Source organism: Artemia franciscana, chromosome 6, assembly GCF_032884065.1.
Source record: "Artemia franciscana chromosome 6, ASM3288406v1, whole genome shotgun sequence".
NCBI lineage: Eukaryota > Metazoa > Arthropoda > Branchiopoda > Anostraca > Artemiidae > Artemia > Artemia franciscana.
In genome coordinates this window covers 40,504,849-40,526,358 of record NC_088868.1, presented here as the reverse complement: position 1 = coordinate 40,526,358, position 21,510 = coordinate 40,504,849, and the positions used below count along the sequence as shown (strand labels likewise).

Here is a 21,510-nt window from a genome sequence, read left to right as displayed (position 1 = left end):
AAGACCTTTAGTTTTTTTGAGTAAGTTTTATCTCAGAAAGTTTTTTTTTTAATTTAAATTAACAAAATGCCTGCCTCAAAATTTCGATTAGATGCTTTTTGGGACTCAAAGGTCATGGGGGGGGGGGCTAGATCCAATTACTTTTGAATGTCAAAACTTTCAATTTTCTATCAAATCAGCGTCTCACAAAGCCTATAGGACCACTCCTTCCATAGGACCTTATATTTCATCGGGGCACATTGCTTATAGGTTTGGAGGGGGGATAGCGCTTATGTAACCCTTGAAGCTATTATTGTATGATCTTGGAACTATCTTGAACAAAATTTTTGTCTGAAATATTTGATCAGTTGACTTAGGGGAAAAGAAGGCAATGGGTAAGAGGGGAGGGGGTGGATAGTCATCTTTCAAATTGTTTTGACTCTTAAAAAGTGAACTATAGTCTCTGATTTTCAATCGTACAAGCATTGTCCTAAATTTTTTCACAATTCCTTACATGAATACATTGCATTTTAACAGTTAAAACTAGCATAATTGATAAAACTCACCAATGGGCTGTAGTGAGATTGAAATCCTACAAAACATAATAATTAAATCTTTCAATTATGCTGAAAAAATTGACTATTTTAAATTTTGATTGTATGTGTATTGGGAAAAATTGATATACTGGGTGAGGGAATGGGTCACCGTCCAATCGACTTTGACTGTTAAAGAGACAATTGAAACCTTTAATGTCCAATTAAATGATCCCCTTTCGATGTTTCTACAACAACTTTTGTATACGAAGTGCAAGAAGAATAATACATTGTACTCACATATTTCTTTTCTTAGTCAACTCTTTTGCACCACCTTTTATTAATTTATCTACCCAGGTAACATAAATCTAGAGTTTATAATTGATAATAGCTTTGTAAAAACTAACTATCTGAGCCTTAGGGTAGTTATTAATAGTGTATTTGGCCATTTTGGCATTGCCATATCTGTTCCTGAAATAATTTGTTCGAAGCTCGACCTTAAAAGTACGTCTAAGCCCAGTGGTGTCTTTAAGGTTGAGGAGGAGGGGAAGGGAAATGGGGAGGTGGCGGTTTCCCCCTAGTAATTAGAAATAAACTATAGTTTATGAAGTAGCTTTAAAACTGTCACTCGTTTTAAGTGTCAGCTTTTCTCTTTCAATTGAGCCGATACTTTTTTATGGCACTTGGTATTAACCAAGTGACATATAGCAATCGCAAATACTGTCAGTCTGTCTGTCGGTCTATCTGGCTGTCTTTCGGTCCCGGTTTTGCTACTTTAGGCACTTCCAGGTAAGCTAGGACGATGAAATTTGGCAGGCATGGCAGGTAGAGGACCAGATTAGAAATAGTAATTTTGCCGATTTGACCATCTGGGGGGGGGGGGGGCGCGGATAATTTGGAAAAAATAGAAAAAATGAAGTATTTTTAACTTACGAACGGTGATCAGATCTTAATGAAATTTGATGTTTGGAAGGATATCGTTTCTCTGATCTCTTATTTAAAATCCGACTGGATCTGGTGACATTGGGTGGAGAGGGGGGAGTTGGGAGGGGGAAACCTGAAATCTTGGAAAACACTTGAGAGTGGAGGGATCGGGATGAAATTTGGTGGGAAAAATCATCACAAGTCTTAGATACATAAATGACATAACCGAAACAGATCCGATCTCTGTGGGGTAGTTGGGGGGGGAGGTTAATTCTGAAAAATTAGAAAAAATTAGGTGTTTTTAAGATACGAACGGGTGATCAGATCTCAATAAAATTTGATATTTAGAAGGTTATCGAGTGTCAAAGCTCTTTTTTAAATCCCGATCGGATCTGGTGACATTGGGGGGAGTTTTTTTGGGGGGAGGGAACCTAAGATCATGGAAAACGCTTAAAGTGGAAAGATCGAGATGGAACTTGATGGGAAAAATAAGCAGAAGTCTTAAATACGTGATTGACATAATTGGAACGGATCCGTTCTATTTGAAGGAATTGGGAGGGGGAGGGTTAATTCTGAAAAAATAGAAAAAATGACGTTTTTTAACTTCTGAAGGAGTGATCGGATCTTTATGAGACTTCGTATTTGGAAGTGCCTCGTAACTCAGATCTCTTACTTTAAGTCTAAACCCGTCATTGAGGGGGGGGGGGGCGGAAATCTTAGAAAATACTTAAAGCGGAGAGATCAGGACAAAACTGGATGGGAAGAATAAAAACAAGTCTAAGATACGTGACTGACTTAGCTGGTCTGAATCTGCTCTCTTTGGTGGAGTTGAGGGGGGGGGGAGGTAATTTGGAAAAATTAGGTATTTTTAACTTACGAACGGGTGATCAGATCTTAATGAAATTTGATACTTAGAAGGATTTTGTGCTCTAAAGCTCTTATTTTAAATTCCAACTAGATCCTGGGATATTGGGGGGAGTTGGAGTGGGAAACCAGAATTCTTGGAAAACGTGAGAATTGGGGTATTTTTATCTTACGAATAGGTGATCGGATCTGAATGAAACTTGATATATAGAAGTATCTTATGTCTCAGATGCTCTATTGTCGACTCATCTATTGATGCTATCTAGTAGATTGATATCTACTGTCGAGCATCTATTGATGCTCGACAGTCGACTCAAATTGGATCCGGGGACATAGGTGGTTGGATTAAGGAGACAAAAATCTTTGAAAACGCTTAGATTGGAGAGATTGGGATGAAACTTGATGGAACGAATAAGCACAAGTTCTAGATACGTGATTGATATAATTAGAACGGATCCGTTCTCTTTGGAGGAGCTGGGGGGTGTTAATTTGAAAAATTAGAAAAATTGAGGTATTTTTAACTAAAGAACGGGTCACTGCATCTTAATGAAATTTGATATTTAGAAGGCATTCATGTCTCAGAGATTTTAATTCAAAACCTGAACAGATCTGTTGACATTGGGGGGAGCTGGAGGGGAAAATCGGAAATCTTGGAAAACACTTAGAGTGGAGGAATCGGGATGAAGCTTAGTGGATAGAATAAGCAAATGTCGTAGATCCATGATTGACGTAACTGTAATGGATTCGCTCTTTTTGGGGGAGTTGTGGGGAAAGGTTCAGTGCTTTGGCGAGTTTGGTGCTTCTGGACGTGCTAGTACGATGAAAATTGGAAGGCGTGTCAGGGAGCGGCACAAATTGACTTGATAAAGTCGTTTTCCCAGATTCGACCATCTGGGGGGCTAAAGGAAGGGGAAAAATTACAAAAAATGACGTATTTATAGCTTACGAGTAGGTTCATTGGATCTTAATGAACTTTGATATTTATAAGGACATCGTGACTCAGAGCTCTTATTTTAAATCCCGACCGGCATTAAGCCTCTGATTTTCCTTTTAAAACAATCTATTGATTCTTAGAATTTCGTTAGAGCTCATACCATATGAGCCCTTGACTCGTAGCTCTTCTGGCCTCGTCACAAGTGCCATATGAGCTCTTAGTTCTTGTTTTATAAATTCATGCTCGTTTTTCTACAAAGAAAATAGAAACACCTAAGGTGGGGCCCACCCCAACACCTAGTTGGTGGGGGCGCTTCGCATTCCCCCCAAGCCCCCCCCGCGCGCGTAAGTCGTTACGCGCCATATTAGTTGCGCGCCATTGTAGTTGTGTCCCCGTGTCCCACCTGTGAATATAGATAAAAGAGAAAAGATTTCTCTTTTCGTTATAGATAAATATATATATATATATATATATATATATATATATATATATATATATATATATATATATATATGTTTTTAACTACGTAAAACTTGCGAATATACAACATTCTTCGATGTCCCATTGTCTGTGAATATAAATAGATTGTCAGGTTTACCGACTCTTTAACATGCAACAAAAAATTGTCCATGGGAAAAACAATCCGTATTCAGATCTATACCTCATTATTCTAATGATTGCCCTTAATTTTTGTTGATGGTGATTGCTAATCGAACATTCCCTGTGTCCCGGTCGTCATTTATATTCCCAGTATCCCGGTCGTCATTTATGTTCCAGTGCCCCAGTCTGTAATTTCTCTTTGAGCGTCCCGTTCGTCATTTATATTCCCTGTGTCCCGGTCGTCATCTGTGTCCCGGTGTCCCGGTCTGTAATATATCTTTGAGTGTCCCGGTCGTTATTTATGTCCCAGTGTCCCAGTCTGTAATTTCTCTTTGAGTTTCCCGGTCGTCATTTATATTCCCTGTGTCCCGGCTTTTAGTTTTCTTTTTCTCCTTTATTTTTAAGTTTTTTCCTTTTTTTAGTTTTTTTTTCTTTTTCAGGTTTTAGTTTTTTTTTAGCTTTTTTATGAGTTTTAGTTTTTTTTTTAGTTTTTACCTTTTTTTAGTTTTTTTGTTTTTTTTCTTTTTTAGTTTTTAGTTTTTTACTTTTTTTTAGTTTTTTAGCTTTTTTAGTTTTTTTAGTATTTTCTTTTTAGTTTTTTTTGTAGTTTTTACCTTTTTTAGTTTTTTTCTTCTTTTGTATTAATGCTAAAGCCAAGGTCCAAACCTGGAGCCTCTCGGACCTAGAACCTGAAACATAATTCTTTACCAACTCAGCTACTTCGGCTTGAATACATTCGTTTTGAGCAGCTTCCTCGGGTGTTGCCATTGTAGGTTCTTCAGTAATTTTACAATTAGAAATTTCTCTTTCAACGATCTTCTTACAGTTAGAAATTTGTCTTTGAACGATATTCATAAATACCTGTGTCCTGGTCGTCATTTATATTCCCTGTGTCCCGGTCGTCATTTGTGTCCCGGTATCCCAGTCTGTACTTTCTCTTTGAGTGTCCCGGTCGTCATTTATATTCCCTCTGTCCCGGTCGTCATTTGTGTCCCGGTCTGTAATTTCTCTTTGAGTGTTTTTTCTTTTTAGTTTTTTTTAGTTTTTACCTTTTTTCTTTTTTCAGTTTTCTTTTTCTTCTTTATTTTTCAGCGTCACTATGAAATACATATCGCCGAACATTTGTTTTTTTAACTAAAACCTGGAAGGCATTGATGACCTTATCCAAGTCAAAATCCCGAACCCAATCATCATTGCTATCATATTCAGTTTTGATATGTTTTGACTCTCGCTGTCCAGGTGGATTTTCATCTAACTGCGCGGTTTTGCGTTCTTTAGCCACAAGCCTGTTTTCTTTCTGTTCTTGTGATTCCTCGGCACGCTTTCTTTTCTTACTTTCCTCTATCAGCCGCAAGTTTTTTGGCATAGAATCTTTGAGCAGCTTCATCGGCTGTTGCCATTGTAGGTTATTAAAAATTTGTCTTTGAACGATTTTCTTAAATACTTTTAATGACGTCATCGTCATAAGAAACATGACGACAACTAACTTCACGACGACATGATGACATGACGTCACTCGACAGAGCCACAGACAAACAACAATTTTATATATATAGATATGTTTCACAACAATATTTTTCTAAATATAATGCATTTAAGACTTTTTCCTCAAGTAAATAGGTGAATCTAGTTGATGGCAAAATTGCAAATATGTTCAATGCTTTCTGTTTTGCCACATTTGCAATGGTCAAATTTGTTTCCCTGATATTTATGGTGTTAAAATCTGTCAGTCTAACATTAGATTTTCTTATTTTAAAACTTCACAACCTTTATATCTACAAATAAGATAGAAATAGAATCATTGAAGAATAAGAAGGGAAATATACAGAGAATGTAATTAAATTTCCTGAATGGAAAAAAATCATTGAAAATGAAAATAAGACTTAGCGTTTTATAATAATATTCGTACTATAACTACATAGGTAGAGTTATTGTAGTTTGGCTGTAGTAGAGGGGGATCTGCTACACGAATCAATTAATGGTTCTAATTTTTATTTCTAGTATTTAATTGAAGTTCCAATATAGCTTCAATTTTATTTTATATGCAATTTAAATGCCAAATAAGCGTTCATAACGTCCTATTCCTTATGTTTCAGATTCAAACGCTAGCCCATGAATTTAGAACTGCCTTCATCTATAACACCTTCTTGCTGTTCTTACTTTTCAAATATTTCTTTTAACCGGCTCCAAAGAGAGAATTTACATAAATGCACTGAACATTATTACTGTTAATAGTCGCTTTTCACGCAACGCCAGTACAATCTGTGCAATATTTATCTCTACATCAGCATACGTATGAAATGTCTGCTGCAAGAAGTATAAAGTTAATTTAACCAAAATATGTATATTTTTCTCACAATTTAGATATTTTGTTTGCACGTGTGATGGGTTTCAGCCCTTTTTTTTTTTTTTTTTTTTTTTTTTTTTTTTTTTTTTTTTTTTCTTAGATATCTTGCAGCACTAACAGACCGAGCTCCGCTCAGGGAATTTTAGACACAAAACAACATTCAGTGTAATACCTGTCCAAAAAGTGTATAACCACCTACCCTGATTTACCCAAGAAATCTTTTGTGTATTTTTTTTTTTATAGAATTCGTTTTTGTATACAAAATTATAAAGGGGAAGGTAATTTTTAATCTCTATGAGTCAGTTTTTCCTTTCCAATTGGCAGCTTTGGTAATTTTTAATTAATTTAAGGTTTCTGTCACTATGATACCAAGAATTGTTAAGATTTCTCTAGATATTCCTTTTACAATTTTGCCGAACGAGTAAGTTAACATTTATAACCTTATTTTTAGAACATTTCCAAATTAAAAATAAGGTGGGTATTTAAATGTGGGGAAAAATTACAAACATTATAGCTGCGTTTCTGATCAACCTTCAGTCAAGCAGTTGAGCTGACAGCGTTGCAGTTCAAGTTTTACTGCATGGTAGACGCTTATGAGGCTGTTCAGCGTTCTTCAGTAAAAACAGGAAATAAGCATGGACGGATAAAGTAACGAGGGTTTTTTAAATTGCAGTCAAAAGGGAGGTTAAATAATTGTTTTTTTTTTCAAATGAAATTCCAAAAGAGGTATTATTCAGAAGAAAAAACCTCAAAAGCTTTTCTCAGAGTTCAAGGAGATAGGTTTATTCAGCAAGCACAACTAATCTCATAGGTATTAAAAAGGGCATCGTCTAGTATTCCAACCAGCCTATTCTCAATTTTTACCTTAATAATTCAACTGAAGGCCAGGAGTAATATTCTAAACAGTGATAGAATCAAGTTTAATTTATGTTAGCTCAGAAACTGAAGCCCTAAAGCTGATGAATATATTTATAATAAGGAAAATTTCAGCTAATGCTTGAAAATTTAATTGATTGCAAAGTCAATATATTTGTAAACTCAAACTTTTATTAGGCTAATTATGTTAGGTCCTATTTTCCTTTATGAGCAGAAACTTAAGTCATTTTATACAACAGGCAAATTTAAAATTAACATGTAAGCAAATCAGCTAGCTACCATTAACTCTCCGTACAAGTCAAGGGCTAATCCTCTATTTGTCTTGTACCGAATACTTTTGATGATGAAAAGTATCTTCAAACGTTCACCTTTTACTTGACAGTAAAAAAATCCCGATTAAAATTGTAAATATAATTAAAGCGCTTTACCTCGATATTAAGTGTGCAGTACAAACCGAGGGTGGCCTAACGGACTGGTTTACCGTTCAGTCGGGTGTAAGGCAGGGCTGCATTCTATCGCCACTGTTATTTGCCATAGTCATAGATTTTGTGCTTCGTGGATGTAGCTTCAGTGAGGGTCTACAATTAAACCCACTAAGAACCCTCTATGATGGTGTTTTTGCGGACGATATTGCACTCTTCGCTCACGAATCAGAAGATCTACATTACAATATAAATGAACTTGAGCGTGTGGCAAATGTTGTTGGACTCTCCATAAACGCTAACAAGACTAAATCAATGTCAAATGCAGTCATTCCTGACTTAGCTGAGGGACTTTTGGTCAACAATGAGGAAATTGAAGTAGTGAGAGAGTTCAAATATCTAGGCAGTATTCTTACGCAAGATGCCAATCCTGAAAGAGAAATTTTGTGCCGAATAGCATTGGCTGGCTCTACCTTCAATTGTCTCAGAAATGTTTGGAGAAATAGTAAATATTCCCAGAAGCTAAAACTCAGAATTTATAATAGCAATGTCCTCTCCGTCCTTACATATGGTTGTGAAACTTGGAGTATCACCGCGCAACTAGGAAAACGACTATGGGCATTCGATAATAACTGCTTAAGATATATTTTGAATTTACATTGGACTGAGAGAATAAGAAATGATGAGATTTATACCATAACAAATCATACCCCCATCCTTGATACCATCAGAAAGCGACGATGGATGTATTGGGGGCACATGGTGCGAATGGGTGATGGAAGGCTACCTCATGACATATGGTGTTGGATACCCCCCGGCCTCCGCAAGTCAGGGAGACCCAAAATGACAGTTGGCAGGATGTTGGAGAAGGAGGCGAAGCTGGCGAGGTCTTCGATGGAGGAGCTTTGGTCGAAGGCTCAGGACAGGTCGTCGTGGCGAACCACTGTTGCTGCCTTATGCGCCCTCAGGCGTGGGAGGACCTAAGTATAATTATCAAAGTTCAAGACTTCTAGCTTATGCCTGTCCATTTTATTTTCTAAATTATGTCTAGGCTGATTCCAAGGTGAAATTTCGTAGTCCTTCTAATCAAAGATCGATGTTCTATTGCTTTTTGTCGTAAATGTTCGACATCGCTGTTCTGAGTGTAACTTGAGCAAAAACGTAAATAAGCAGAGTGATAAACTAGCCAGTGAAAAACAGATTTTAAGCAAAACGTCCATCAAAATTGCAGCCATTGTTACGCAATCAGCGATTATACTTTGACTTATCTTCTATCTATACTTTGGCAGCACTAATGCGCTGCCTGTGATTTTAGTTTTGACTTTATTTGGCCCGCTGATATCAAAACTATTTATTAATTAAAATTAACAAACCCGCTATCAAACCACTTTGTTAACAAAAATATGAATAATATTTCAATAAACAACTTATATTGAAATTTTAGCATAATAAACTGGACCTTAAAAAGTCAAAATCTATCCGAAATTACGTGTAACTGAAGTGTACAACACCCAGGGCTTTTAGAAAAGTGCTGGGTTCAACTATGAGTTTGTCACTTGGCCTTGGCGATCTTTTGAAGAAAAACCATACTATTAAATACTTAGGGCAGGCATATGCCACCTTTACCTTTTTTCATTTGGCGTTCTGTATTCATTATTAAATAATTTCCCGAAACAAATTTTCATGAGCCAAACATTAAAAGTGCCTTTATAACCATACAAAAAAAAAAATAATAATAACCATACGAGCTCGCATGAGCTTTTTATCAAAAGTAGAAAACTAAACTAGTTCTAATTCTTTTTATAAAAGCAACAATAAAAATTCGACTTGCTCCAGAAACAAGAACATGAGTTATTGCGTAACCTGCACATTTTATTTTCCTATATCAAACAATTCGTGGTAGCTGTAAGTAAGGAGCGACCCGGCTCAATAGTATCGAAACTCTAAAAAACGGATTTTAATACCAAGAGTTACATCAAAATAATCGTATTTTAATGCTGATTTTAAATATTTAAGTTTCATCAACTTTAGTTATACCCATCAAAAGTATGAGCCTGAGAAAATTTGCCTTATTTTAGAAAATAGGGGAAAATATCCCGTAAAATTCATAGAATCTTAACGGATATCACATCACCGGATTCAGCGTATCAGAAAACCCTACTGTAGTAGTTTCAAGCTCCTATCTACAAAAATGTGGAATTTTGTATTTTTTGCCAGAGGACAGATCACAGATGCGGTTTTTTTTTTATTATTTTTTTCAACAGAGGTGATCGTATCGACCTAGGCAACCTAGGTGATCGTGATCCTAGAATGTTGTGAGAGGGCTCATTCTAATAGAAATTAAAAGTTTTAGTGTCTCTTTTATGTGACTAGAAAAATTGTAGGGCACCTAGGCCCTCTCCCACGTACATTTCCCCCCCAAAGTCACCGGATCAAAATTATGAGACAACCATTCTGTTCAACTTAGTCCAAAACCTAATAACTATGTCTTTTGGGACGACTTACCCCCCCCCCTCCCCCAGTCCCCGGGGGAGGGGATGCAAGTTAAAAACTTTGACCATTGTTTACATATAGTAGTGGTTGGAGAAAGGGGATTGCACGGGAGGATCTTTCCTTGGAGGAATTTATCATGGGGGAAGAGAATTTCCATGAAGGGGGCGTAGGATTTTCTAGCAAAATAAAAAAAAAACAATGACAAAATAGATAAAAAAAAATATCACCTGGAAGTAATGAGTAGCATTAGAACCTAAAACAGACACAAAATATTACATATATAAGGGGATTCGTCTCCGTCACAATACCTTGCTCTTTACGCTGAAGTATTTTTAGTAATTTAAACTATTTATTCTACGGCCTTGTGATTCAAGCGTCATTCTTAAAGATTTGGGATAAAATTTAAGCTATAGAGTAAAGAGTGAGGTATTGACGATATATTCTTTATGAAAATACACAAATATAGAAGTTCGTTACGTAAATTAATTCGTAAGGTAGGTATATTTATTACTGACAAAACCGTTCGTAAAAAAATCTAGTTGCATTTTTAAGTAACCAAAATTTGGAGGGCAACTAGGCCTCCTCCCCCTCCCATTTTTGTTATCAAATCAACCTATCAAAACTATGAGAGACATTTCGCAAAATAAAATTAATATGCAAATTTAGTGTTAACTATTCATGTTCAGTGAGCCAAAATCGAAACATTTATTAGTTTAAAAAAGTTCAGAAATTAAATTTGAAAAAAGTATTTTTTTTTTAGCTGGAAATAAGGAGCAACATTAAAACTTAAAACAAACAAAATTATTCTGTATATGAAAAGGATTGTCCCCTCCGCAATGCCTCGCTGTTTACGCTAAAGTTTTTTATTTATTTTTTTTTTTAAGTAGAGTTGTGACAAAGAGTCAAACTTTAGCGTAAAGAGCGGGGCGTTATGATGGGGAAAATCACTTTCATATGCGGCTGATCGTTTTTAGTGTTAATGTCACTCCTTATTTGCAGTTTAAAACAAAACTTATATTTATTTATTTAATATGAGAATAAAAATCAATGTGTCAGTGTGTCCTCTATCTATTTTCCACGAATTGACCGTTGTCTTTCTACTTTACTTCTTCTAGCCAATGATTTGTGATGCCTTGTACCATTATACAGGCTAGTACTCTTTGTACATTAAAATATTTTCATAACTAATTATTTTTTTAAAGATACTTTGGCAATGCCCAAATGGGATGCTTGACAAACGTCATATTGCTTCCTATTGAAGATTGACTCCAATTGATACAGGACACATTAATCCAAACAGTCCAACCCAATGAACATAGCAAAAATGTCAGATACAAGAACCGAGGGTAGAAACTAGATACGATGTCAAAGAAGTCTCCGAGGAAATCAAAGCGTTCTGTTGGAGTTCTTAGAAAGCCCTTTTTGAGGAAACCAAAGCGTTATCTCGGAGCCCTACGTAAATTGAATTCTAAAAAGGTAATTAGAATGTTGTATTTTTATTTTATTGATCCATATTTATTGCTTTGTGCCTTTAATGATAACGTCTCTAACTTTTAACCCTGTGACAACGTATTTGTTTTCCAAATATAGCCCTCTTTCAGCGTATACCCACGATTTACGAATGCAGTAGCTATGGGTTTAATTCAACGCATCCTGCGATTTGGACGTGTTAATTATTTGTGTTCACTACATTGTTCACTCACAAAAATATTAAAAAGTCATTTTATTCAAAATAGTCACAAGGTCCAATAGCCTTGCCCCAGCCACATGCGCCCACAGACCCTAGGGCAAGGATTATAAATTATACGATTTATTTACGATCGTATAATTTTACGTATCTATTTACGTAAAATGTTCATAACTTTTTATATTTTATGTAAATAGATAGTATCTATTTACGATCTAAGATCTATTCCACCGTTCAAGCGTTACCTAATCTACAAGGCATTTTTATACTTTTAGTTATAAACTGATATTATTTCTCAGTGTCTGGCTATATTTCTGAATATATTGGCGTGAAAAGCTGTGTGTTTTGTTTTTCTGAATTATAAACATTTCATTTGTGTTACAGAATACTGGTAGGAATTATAAAGTACGATGGAAGAATCTAATATTTTTGGATAAAATATACTAGTTTTGGTCAATGCCTGAAAATTTTAAATTCAATAGATCACACTCTTTTTAAAATAAATTGTATTTTCAAATAAATATTTTATAATTTACCGAAAAAAAGTCGTTGAAGTCAAATATAATGCTAATTAAAAGAAATTTGATAAATTATTGTTTAGAATAATGTACTTAACCATTTACAAAAATAATAAAAAACATATTTTTTAAGCAAAAAAAAATACATTCTTAAATCACGGTCAATCCAGTCAGAGGGATAAAACTGCTGCTTGTCTTACCAAATAAGGCTCTAAGAGTTTTGACCAATGATTTGTCATTGAGGCAGGCAAGATAATGTCATATTTAATTACAATTTTACAATTTTTATACTTTCTTAAATTTTATAAAAAATTATTCTTGTTTTTTTTTCCAATTTGTCATCTCTAAGTTTTTAAAATTTTATTGGAAAAGAGAATATAGTGATAAAAATCAAACAATGATTTTTTTTGGAATGTTTGCTACTATAACTACCAGATCTAAATTATGTTTGAGGCATTTAGAAGGACCGTTGTTCTTTGTAATGTTTTTGATTTGACCAATATTCTAGAGGCTTATTAATTAATTTTGGAGTAAGTTTATGCTTGTGTGTTCCAGATAAGGAAATTGATATGGCAATCCAGATACAGAAACAACTGTATTTTTCTATACTTACTTTTTTCAAAATATTTGTCCTTTTTGTAGTAAGGATTAGCGTTGTGTTGCATCAATGTAATGCTTTTTGTAAATCAAAATATTTTAAGAATTCACTATTTTTTGCAGAGACCTTGGAACTATTCAAATGGCAGGGTGAAAAAACGTAAGACTGCTCCCCATGTAAGCTCTGATCCATTTGCTGCAGGACACAGTAGTAAAAATATTTCATCCTTATCAACTCAGAAAGAATTCCAGATACAAAATCAAAGTTTAGATTTCAGACACGATGTCAAACAAATTTCCGATAAAAACAAAGAGTTATTTGAGGTTTTATCGCCAAAGTACCGAGATTCTGAAGATAATAGACTGAAAAAAGTGATAAAAACAATTGAACAAGGGGCAGACATCAATGCAAAAAGTGCAATTAATAGTGACAACAAAAATACTCCGTTGCATATAGCTACTTTAAACGGCTATAAAAGCGTTGTTGAGTATCTTCTAGGTTATCCTGACCTACGAACTGACATCAAAAACGACAAAGGTGAAACTGCAATTGATCTTTTAGAAAAAAAATTGAAAAACAAAAGATTGTGTAACAGGAATATTTATGAAGACATTAAAAAGATACTAAAAGATCGTAGTGATTTTGCACAAAAAACTGCTCAAACTATAAGAGGTGAAATGGCAGACAAATATGAAGATATGGTATTCTGCATGGTAGAAAGAGCAGGACGTACAAAGTTTCGGAAAAGTGAATTTAGAATTGGTAGAGAAATTAAAACAAGGGATACAAACAATCAAAAATTTGATGACGTAGTTTTTAGCTATAAGGAAAATGACCAGAGATATATTATTCCAATTCAGGTTAAACACAAAGGAGGAACGAAAAATATTAATAATTTTGATTTAATTGACCCTAAGGGTGAGTTTAGTTTACAAAAATACTTCTTTTCTTACCTCGACCTTAAACAGGATATTAGAATATTTACCGACGAAAAGAGTAGCATCAGACAAAGCCTAAGGCCTCAGACGAAGAGAAGGAAAAGGGATAATGAAGATGCTAATAAGAAAAAATATTTCGAAGGAACTGAGGTACAATATATAGTCTTGTTTACTAGTGCTAATTTCGACAATGAACAGTTAGAAAAAGCAAACTTCACATTCAAAAACGAAACACCTTTGGGTATTTTAGATATTTTTGACTTGTCGTCAGAAGGACCTAAAAAAAATAACAGTAAAAACTATAAACAGCTAGATGTGATAAGTGATGAATTAAAAACGAGGCTATTGCAAACAATTTTGGAGTTTGAAAGTCAAAATAATGATCAACATCGTTTAACAAAGCTAGAACAAGAAGAGGAAATGAAAAACTTTTTAAATCGGTTAGTTTTTGTAATTAATCAACCTAAAGCAGATTTATTAGAGTTGGAGCTTAGTCGTCGAATTCAGCAAGAAATATTTAAAGGTACTCCTTTTAACAAAATACTTGGTAATTCATTTAAACAATATCGACAAAATCTAGAAAAAGGCCTACTTAAAAAAGGGGGTCGTCCTTCTGGATGGATTGATGGGGAAAAAGCCGTAAGTTACTTCAAAGAATTGGAATACAATATTCAAACGTCCGTAACAGTAGCTAGCATGACTATAATGTATAATAAACAAACTCTTTCGTATGGTTCATTTGAAAGCTCAAATATAATAACTGGACTAGATCAATTTCTAGATGATGATAATGGACATGTATTGTTTCTTCAAACTTCAGAACCCCTATTCAGCAGTATAAAGCTTTTGCAGTACCTTCAAACCAGAAACGACTATAGTTTAGAGAAAGGTAATAGAATTTCCGTAGCCCTTGAAGAAGTTTTACGAAGTGAGCAGTATAAAGAGGCTTTAGTAAACGCATTCAAGGGCTCAGCCACCAACTTATTGACCATAGAATGTGATGATAAGGCTTATAGTCAAGAAGGTCTATTTAGTTTATATGATTCATTATTATCCAGCATAACCCAATTAGGTTCTAAGAAAAAGATCATTTTAGTTAATCAGAAAGAAAAAACTAATGTTTTAGCTGACATTTTTCAATGTAATAATGCGCTAAATAATTATGAAGTAGATGATGAAATTAATCTGCATGATTTTAAACCATGTGCAGAGCCTTTGGAGAAAAAGCTAATACTTCTACAAGGCAAAGTAGAAAGAAAAAGTTTAGATCAATTTATACATCCATTTCCTCGAGACATTATAGATATACATACATTTGCTAATCTTGTACGAGGTAAAGATATAAATGTAGGTTCTCAACTAAAAGATTTAGGTGAAACTAAAGATTATTATATAGATCGTAAATTCCATCAAGTAGAAATAAATGCAGAAATTGAAAATGACACATCAATTCAGGATAAGCTAGTTTATACAAAGGAAAGTTTTGATCTCTTTTGTGAAACAAAACCTAATGCTAACATCCATTGGCTAAAAAGTAAGCCTGGAAAATTAATTTGGCAAAAATCACAAGGCTCTGTGTCTCTATTACGTAAATATGTCAAGTCTGGCGGAAGTTTTATTGATCACTATTCAGAGTCAGAATTTTTAGATCACATTAAAGAAAATAAAGTAATAATCATTTCTGATACAGCAGGGATGGGGAAGACGACAGTTCTGACTAGCCTATCAGAGAAAATAAAAGATAAATATCCCAGTAAATGGATGATAAGAATTGATTTAATCAAGCATTCTGATCAGTTGAATATACTAAATAACCAGGTTAAAAGTAGCCAGTTTAATGGGGATCAAGCAATGGATTTTTTGCTCAATAGACTATTAAAGCTTGATGATGGTCTAGAGAAGAAATTATTAGAAAATAATCTTCGTTTTGGCTCTGTTGATGGAGTGCAGGTAGTAATCCTAATTGACGGTTTCGATGAAATTGCCCCAGACTATAAAGATATAGTATTTAATTTCCTTGCTGAGTTAAAAAAGACTAAGCTGGAAAGATTGCTGGTAACTACTAGGCCAAATATGAAAACGGATTTAGAAAGTGCGTTTGGTGTTCTCGCCTATGATCTAAAGCCATTTTCTGGGGATTCAGATCAATTAGATTTTTTAGTTAAATTTTGGAAACAAAAACTCAAGCAAGAAAAAGTTTCTCAGGTTGATGATCAACATCTTGATATTTATGGACATGAGTTAATTACAAAATTTTCAGCATCAACTAGCAGCAAAGAAACAGAATTTACCTCCATTCCGTTGCACGCTTGGATGGTAGCAAACGTTTTTTATGAGAATAAAGAGAGAAATCAAACTAAACAATGGCAAGGATGTAAAGAATTTTTAAATGCTACTAACATTCTGAATAAAAAACCAGCCCTACCAAGTCAACTTAACATTGTAGATTTATATGAACGCTTCGTAGAAACGATATTCTACGACATACACTTCAAAAAGAAACAAGAAATAGATTTCACAAAACCAGGGAATAAAAGACTACTTGAACAAGAGTACCAAAAGTTTAAAAAACAAAAACAAGAACTAGCACTATACACGTTATTGAATAACGAAGATTTTAAAAAAGTGTCTTCTACAAATCAAAAGGAGATTAATGGTTGGATCAAAGATATTAGAAGTGGAGGTGAAAACCAAGGTATTATCGATCAAATTATAAGTGACAAACCTCATTTTACCCATGCTACTTTTGTTGAATATTTTGCCTCTTTTGCTTTCGCTGAAAAGATGGTCGATGATATTAGTGGGATCGTGGAAATCATTAACAAAATATTACCTCATACATCTCGTATTTTTATTAACAGCATAATTAAGCAAATAGAAATTACAAAAAGAAGAGAAATTCTTGCTTTGCTGAATGGAAAACCACTAATAAATTTTGCTACTCAAGATGGTTTTTTAAACGTTGTTGAAGCTTTATTAACTTCAAGCCATGGTGAGTGGCCGCAGCCTGACAAGGAAGGGAAAACACCTTTACATTATGCTGTTCAATATAATCAAAGCAATATTGTGGGGTATTTATTAACCTATCATAATGACATTTTAGAAGAGCATATTCTAGAGCATGGAACCTTCAAAAAAGAGGAATATAAATCGTCAAAATTAGTTCATTTTGTAAATAAAAAGGATATTCATGGTAAAACTGCTCTCTATTATGCTATCGAAAACAATGGACTAGAAATTGCTTGTGATTTATTACTAAAAGGTGCGGATAGTACCAACTTCAACGTAAAACCATTAGTGTCATATGTTATTGAACACGTTCGTGGAGCCTATGCTGCCCAGGATCACAAGCTAAGATCGATAGAAGAAAAACTATTATTACAAGATCCAAGTCCAGCCTCTGAACTAAATTTAAATTATGAACTACCAAGGCTACTTTCTTATTTTTTTTGGAATGGGCGGCTTGAAGTGATTAAAGCTATCCTAAATACCATAGAGGATCCAAAGAAAAAAAAATATCTGCTTAATAAAGCGGATAACGGACATACACCCTTAGATCGTGTGAACCTAAATGGAGAACTAAGCGATGATGATAGACTGAAGATTACAAAATATTTAGTAGATAACGGAGCTATAAAGACCAATTTTTTTGTTGGCGTTGTGAAAAAAACAGCATGCCATTACACAAAAATTCTAGCAGCTGCTGCAAGAGATGGTCATATAAAAACTTTTCAACATTTTGAAAGTGAAGACAAAGATAATCTTAACAACCATTTATAAATGGCATGTCATTTCAATAATTTTAATATCATACAGTATCTATATGATAGCTATACAGAGACTACTGCATTACATGAAGATGGCAATACTGCATTACATTCTGCTATTGATTCTGGAGCTAGCCTAAAAATTATTAAGTATTTAATTGGCAGAGGAGAAAATGTTAATGCTAGAAATAAGTGGGATCAATCACCTTTATTCATGGCGATATTCAAAAAACGTAGATTGAATATAATAAAATATTTGATTAGCCATGGAGCTGATGTTAATATGGAAAGTAATTCAGGTAAGACGCCTCTATTTTATGCTTTGTTGACTATAAATGATGAAATTGAACATTCAAGGGATATTATAACACGTCAAGTAGAAGATACTATAAAATACATGATAGTACATTGCAATGCAAATATTCCTAAATCATTCAGGAATCAAGCTCAATTCTTGAAAAATCCCGATGGATTTAATTTAAATATTTATTTAGAAAGGTCACCTCGTTTAGATTTCAAGGATACAGATTGGAGGAAATTTGTTATACGTAAGGGTGGAGATGTCAATCTTACAGATAGAAATGGAAAAACACCTTTACATTGGGCTGCTGAGTTACAGCAGATTGAAATTGTAGAGCTCCTGTTGCAACATTGTGCTATGTATAATGTAATTGACTTCAGAGGAAGTTCACCGCTTGATCTCTTAACATCAAGACATCCAGATTTATTGAATGAAAAAGGAAAGAAGATTGATTGGTTACTGAATACATTAGACCAACTGTTTAATAGTAAAATTTCAACTAATCGGTTATTATTATGTTCTGAAGAGTTGGAAATGAGAGACTTTGGCCCATACACAAAAGGCTATCCAGTAGATAATCCAATAATGTTTATGCTTAATGCGCAAGATATTCAAAAGAATTCATTGGTACACTTAGCTACTAATAGGAATGATAAACAAGCTTTGACACTTTTACTACAAGCTAACCATAATTACTTGACAGAAAAGCGATTTAATCGTTTTTTTAAAGACTACCAGCCCAAATTCATAACTGCAGCTAATAATGAAGGTAATATGCCGATACATATTGCAGCCAGAGAAGGTAATACTGACATTGTTCACTTACTTTTAGAAAATGGAGCTATTTTTAATGCTAAGAACGAAGAAGGTTATACTCCCAAGGAACTTTCAAATGATCATATTGTTGACCAACTATTAAAATCAGTTAACATGTTTTTGAATATCAACGATGGAAAAAGTAGGCAAATAATGCAAGAATATATAAATAAACAGGGGGCATCGGTATACGTTAATGCTAGCGATAGAAATCATAAAACAGCTTTACATCACGCTGTTGCATCTAGTAGGATTGATATTATAAAGCTTCTCTTACAGAATAATGCAGATCCGAATGCTTTAGATGCTAATCATTATACGCCACTCCATTTTGCTGTTGAAAACAACAATATGGAAGCGGTTGAGCTTTTATTGAAACACGGTGCATATTTCAATATTAAAAGCAAACAAGGAAAGTCACCGTTTGAAGTTATTGAGAACAAAACATTTGATTCTGTTAGCAATTCATGTTCAAATTTACTAGGCTCAATCAGCGAATTATTTATTGGTATAGAGAGTGACGATCCTGAAAGTACTATCAATTATTTCAAGATCAGATGTCTACAACAAACTTATAGAATCAACATCGAAACTATTATTAATGTACGGGATGATCTTGGAAACACGCTTCTGCATTATGCAGCTGATTATGCTTACAGGGATATCGTTAAACTTTTGTTACAACACGGTGCTATCTTTAATAGAAAGAACAAATTTGAATATCCACCAATTAATTTTGCTTTTCAAGATATTTATGACTTACTCAATTCGATTAACGAAATATTTGACCATACTAATTGTATGTATTCAACACAAGTTGATATGAAAATAATAAGGAATGTCCGCAATGATGAAGGTATGATAATACTGCATGCAGCTGTTAAGGAGGGAAATCTTAATGCTATGATAGCATTGTTAAAGGCTGGTGCAAGCATTGATGCTGAAGATATTCATGATAATAGACCTCTTGATTATGCCCAACAAGGACACATAAAAAATATCTTAGAAGCTAGTAGAGACCTGTTGCGAGAGGTGCGGAGTAATAATGTGAATAACGTGGAAAAACTGATTGCGAGGGAAGCTGTGGTTAGTCCTTCAGCTTTACTTCTAGCGGTTAAACATGGCTACTGTGAAATTGTTAAGACCCTGTTAAAAAGTTTCAAGGTTAATGTAGAGCTAGAATATATTCTAAAATACATGGATGAGGATGGAAACTCTGGTTTGCATCTAGCCCTAGCGCATGGACATTATGAAATTGCTAAAATATTACTAGCTTCAACGATAATGGGTCAGGCTCTTAAATTGTTAAGAGCCTGTTAGAAAGTTTCAAGGTTAATGTAGAGCTAGAATATATTCTAAAATGAGGACGAGGATGGAAACTCTAGTTTGCATCTAGCCCTAGCGCATGGACATTATGAAATTGCTAAAATATTACTAGCTTAAGCTAGAAATATCAACGATAATGGTACAACACTTAAGCACCTTATCGAAACTGCTAACCATGCAAATAAGAAACCATTTGACTTATCAACAGATAAAAACAAAGCAAAAGAAGTTATTGAAGCAAAGTTTAATTAAGTTTAGCAATTAACGAATGTTATCACTTTATTTTAAACTAGTCTCAATAATTAATTCAAGCATTGAGCGGCGTAAAATCAACAGAAACATAAAGAAAATCATAATATGAAGATTTATTGCTAACAGTCTGAGTAATATTTTGCTTATTAAACTGAAAAATGGATTTTTTGTAAATGTATTTGTTTTCACTAAAACGCAGATAACATTTTGGTTTTTACATGATATAAAGAGTTTTAGTTAGTATTAGGAGTTTTAGTCATATTCATATATATATATATATTCAACAATATACATGTATATAGTTATGTTTAGAGTTAGAATTTATGTTGTTGTTAGTCTTACTTTTGTTACTTTCGCTTCTACTTTTGCTATTGCTTCTACTAATATTACTATTAATAATACTGTATGTACTACTAACTACTGCAGATTCTACGACCGCGAGAAATTGTGACTGTGACTCCTTATAACCGTTACTGAAGCCAATTGTGAATGTGACTGCAAATATTTGTGAATGTGAGGAGATTCAATTGTGACAACTTAAAAACTAAAACCTTTTCTGACAGCGACAACTTACGACAGCAAATTCTCCTTTCTTTGGGCACTTACACCTGTGAGCAGGGCTGCCAAATTTTTTTTAAGGAGTGTGTCATATTTTTTCCAAAAATGTGACACACAATGAAATTGTTTCTGAGCGGCCAACGAGGCAAGTTTACATTTATAAAAATTTTAGGGACAATCAGTTCCGACAGTAAATTGAAAATAGACTTTTCGTATGACGTCGTAATCGTAATCGGCTCTATACATAATCGGCTTTATTGGCTAAGCTTTTTATTTACTCAATATGTAAGCCATTCAACCAGCTTCAATGTAGTATTTTTGTCATATTTGTTGGTGCCTTTTTAAGCCAGACGGATTATTTTGAAGGAAACACATCTCTAGAAATTTATAATCTTGTCCGAGATGGGATACCTCTCCTGTACTCCTAAAAATGGGATTTGTTGCTTATGCATACAGCTTTGGTAAACTGCTGACTGTTTACTTTTTACTATTAAGTACGTACCAGTTGGCTACATCAAATACTCAATCAAAAAGCCTATCAAGTTCAGGTATTCAGCGTGGATTTCGATTTGAAATTTCCGCATATGGCTGTTTTCTTTGCGCGGCTTAAATTTTAAATATGGTGATGACACCTGTCCTGTATTCCGCACTGTTTGTGTACTACTGCCACAGTTAGGTAGTGTTATTCCCTTCCATTAATTTGTAGCTTTCATGGAGGTAGAAAATTGAAATTTTACTTTAAAAAAAAAACGAGACTTGTATGACAAAAATGTGTCA

General features: G+C 34.1%; 2 protein-coding genes across 4 annotated transcripts in view; both read left to right on the top strand.

The window, feature by feature from the left end:
- The window catches only part of LOC136028431 (uncharacterized), a 43,321-nt gene extending 25,828 nt beyond the window's left edge, over positions 1–17,493 (top strand). For all 3 annotated transcript variants that reach the window (XM_065706274.1, XM_065706273.1, XM_065706275.1), the window contains exons 2-3: positions 11,175–11,448; positions 12,898–17,493. In XM_065706274.1, the coding sequence (XP_065562346.1) occupies positions 11,335–11,448; positions 12,898–17,493 (4,710 nt within the window). In that variant the 5' untranslated portion in view covers positions 11,175–11,334. The remainder of the gene's footprint in view (positions 1–11,174; positions 11,449–12,897) is intronic.
- Positions 17,494–19,917, top strand: LOC136028573 (serine/threonine-protein phosphatase 6 regulatory ankyrin repeat subunit C-like). Its single transcript, XM_065706421.1, has one exon. The coding sequence runs from the start codon at positions 17,494–17,496 to the stop codon at positions 19,915–19,917; it is 2,424 nt and encodes an 807-aa protein (XP_065562493.1).
- The last annotated feature ends 1,593 nt before the right edge of the window (positions 19,918–21,510 follow it).

What these genes read in the sequence shown, in the direction of transcription:
- LOC136028573 (XM_065706421.1), top strand. Translation starts at nt 17,494, where the DNA reads ATGGCATGTCATTTCAATAATTTTAATATCATACAGTATCTATATGAT.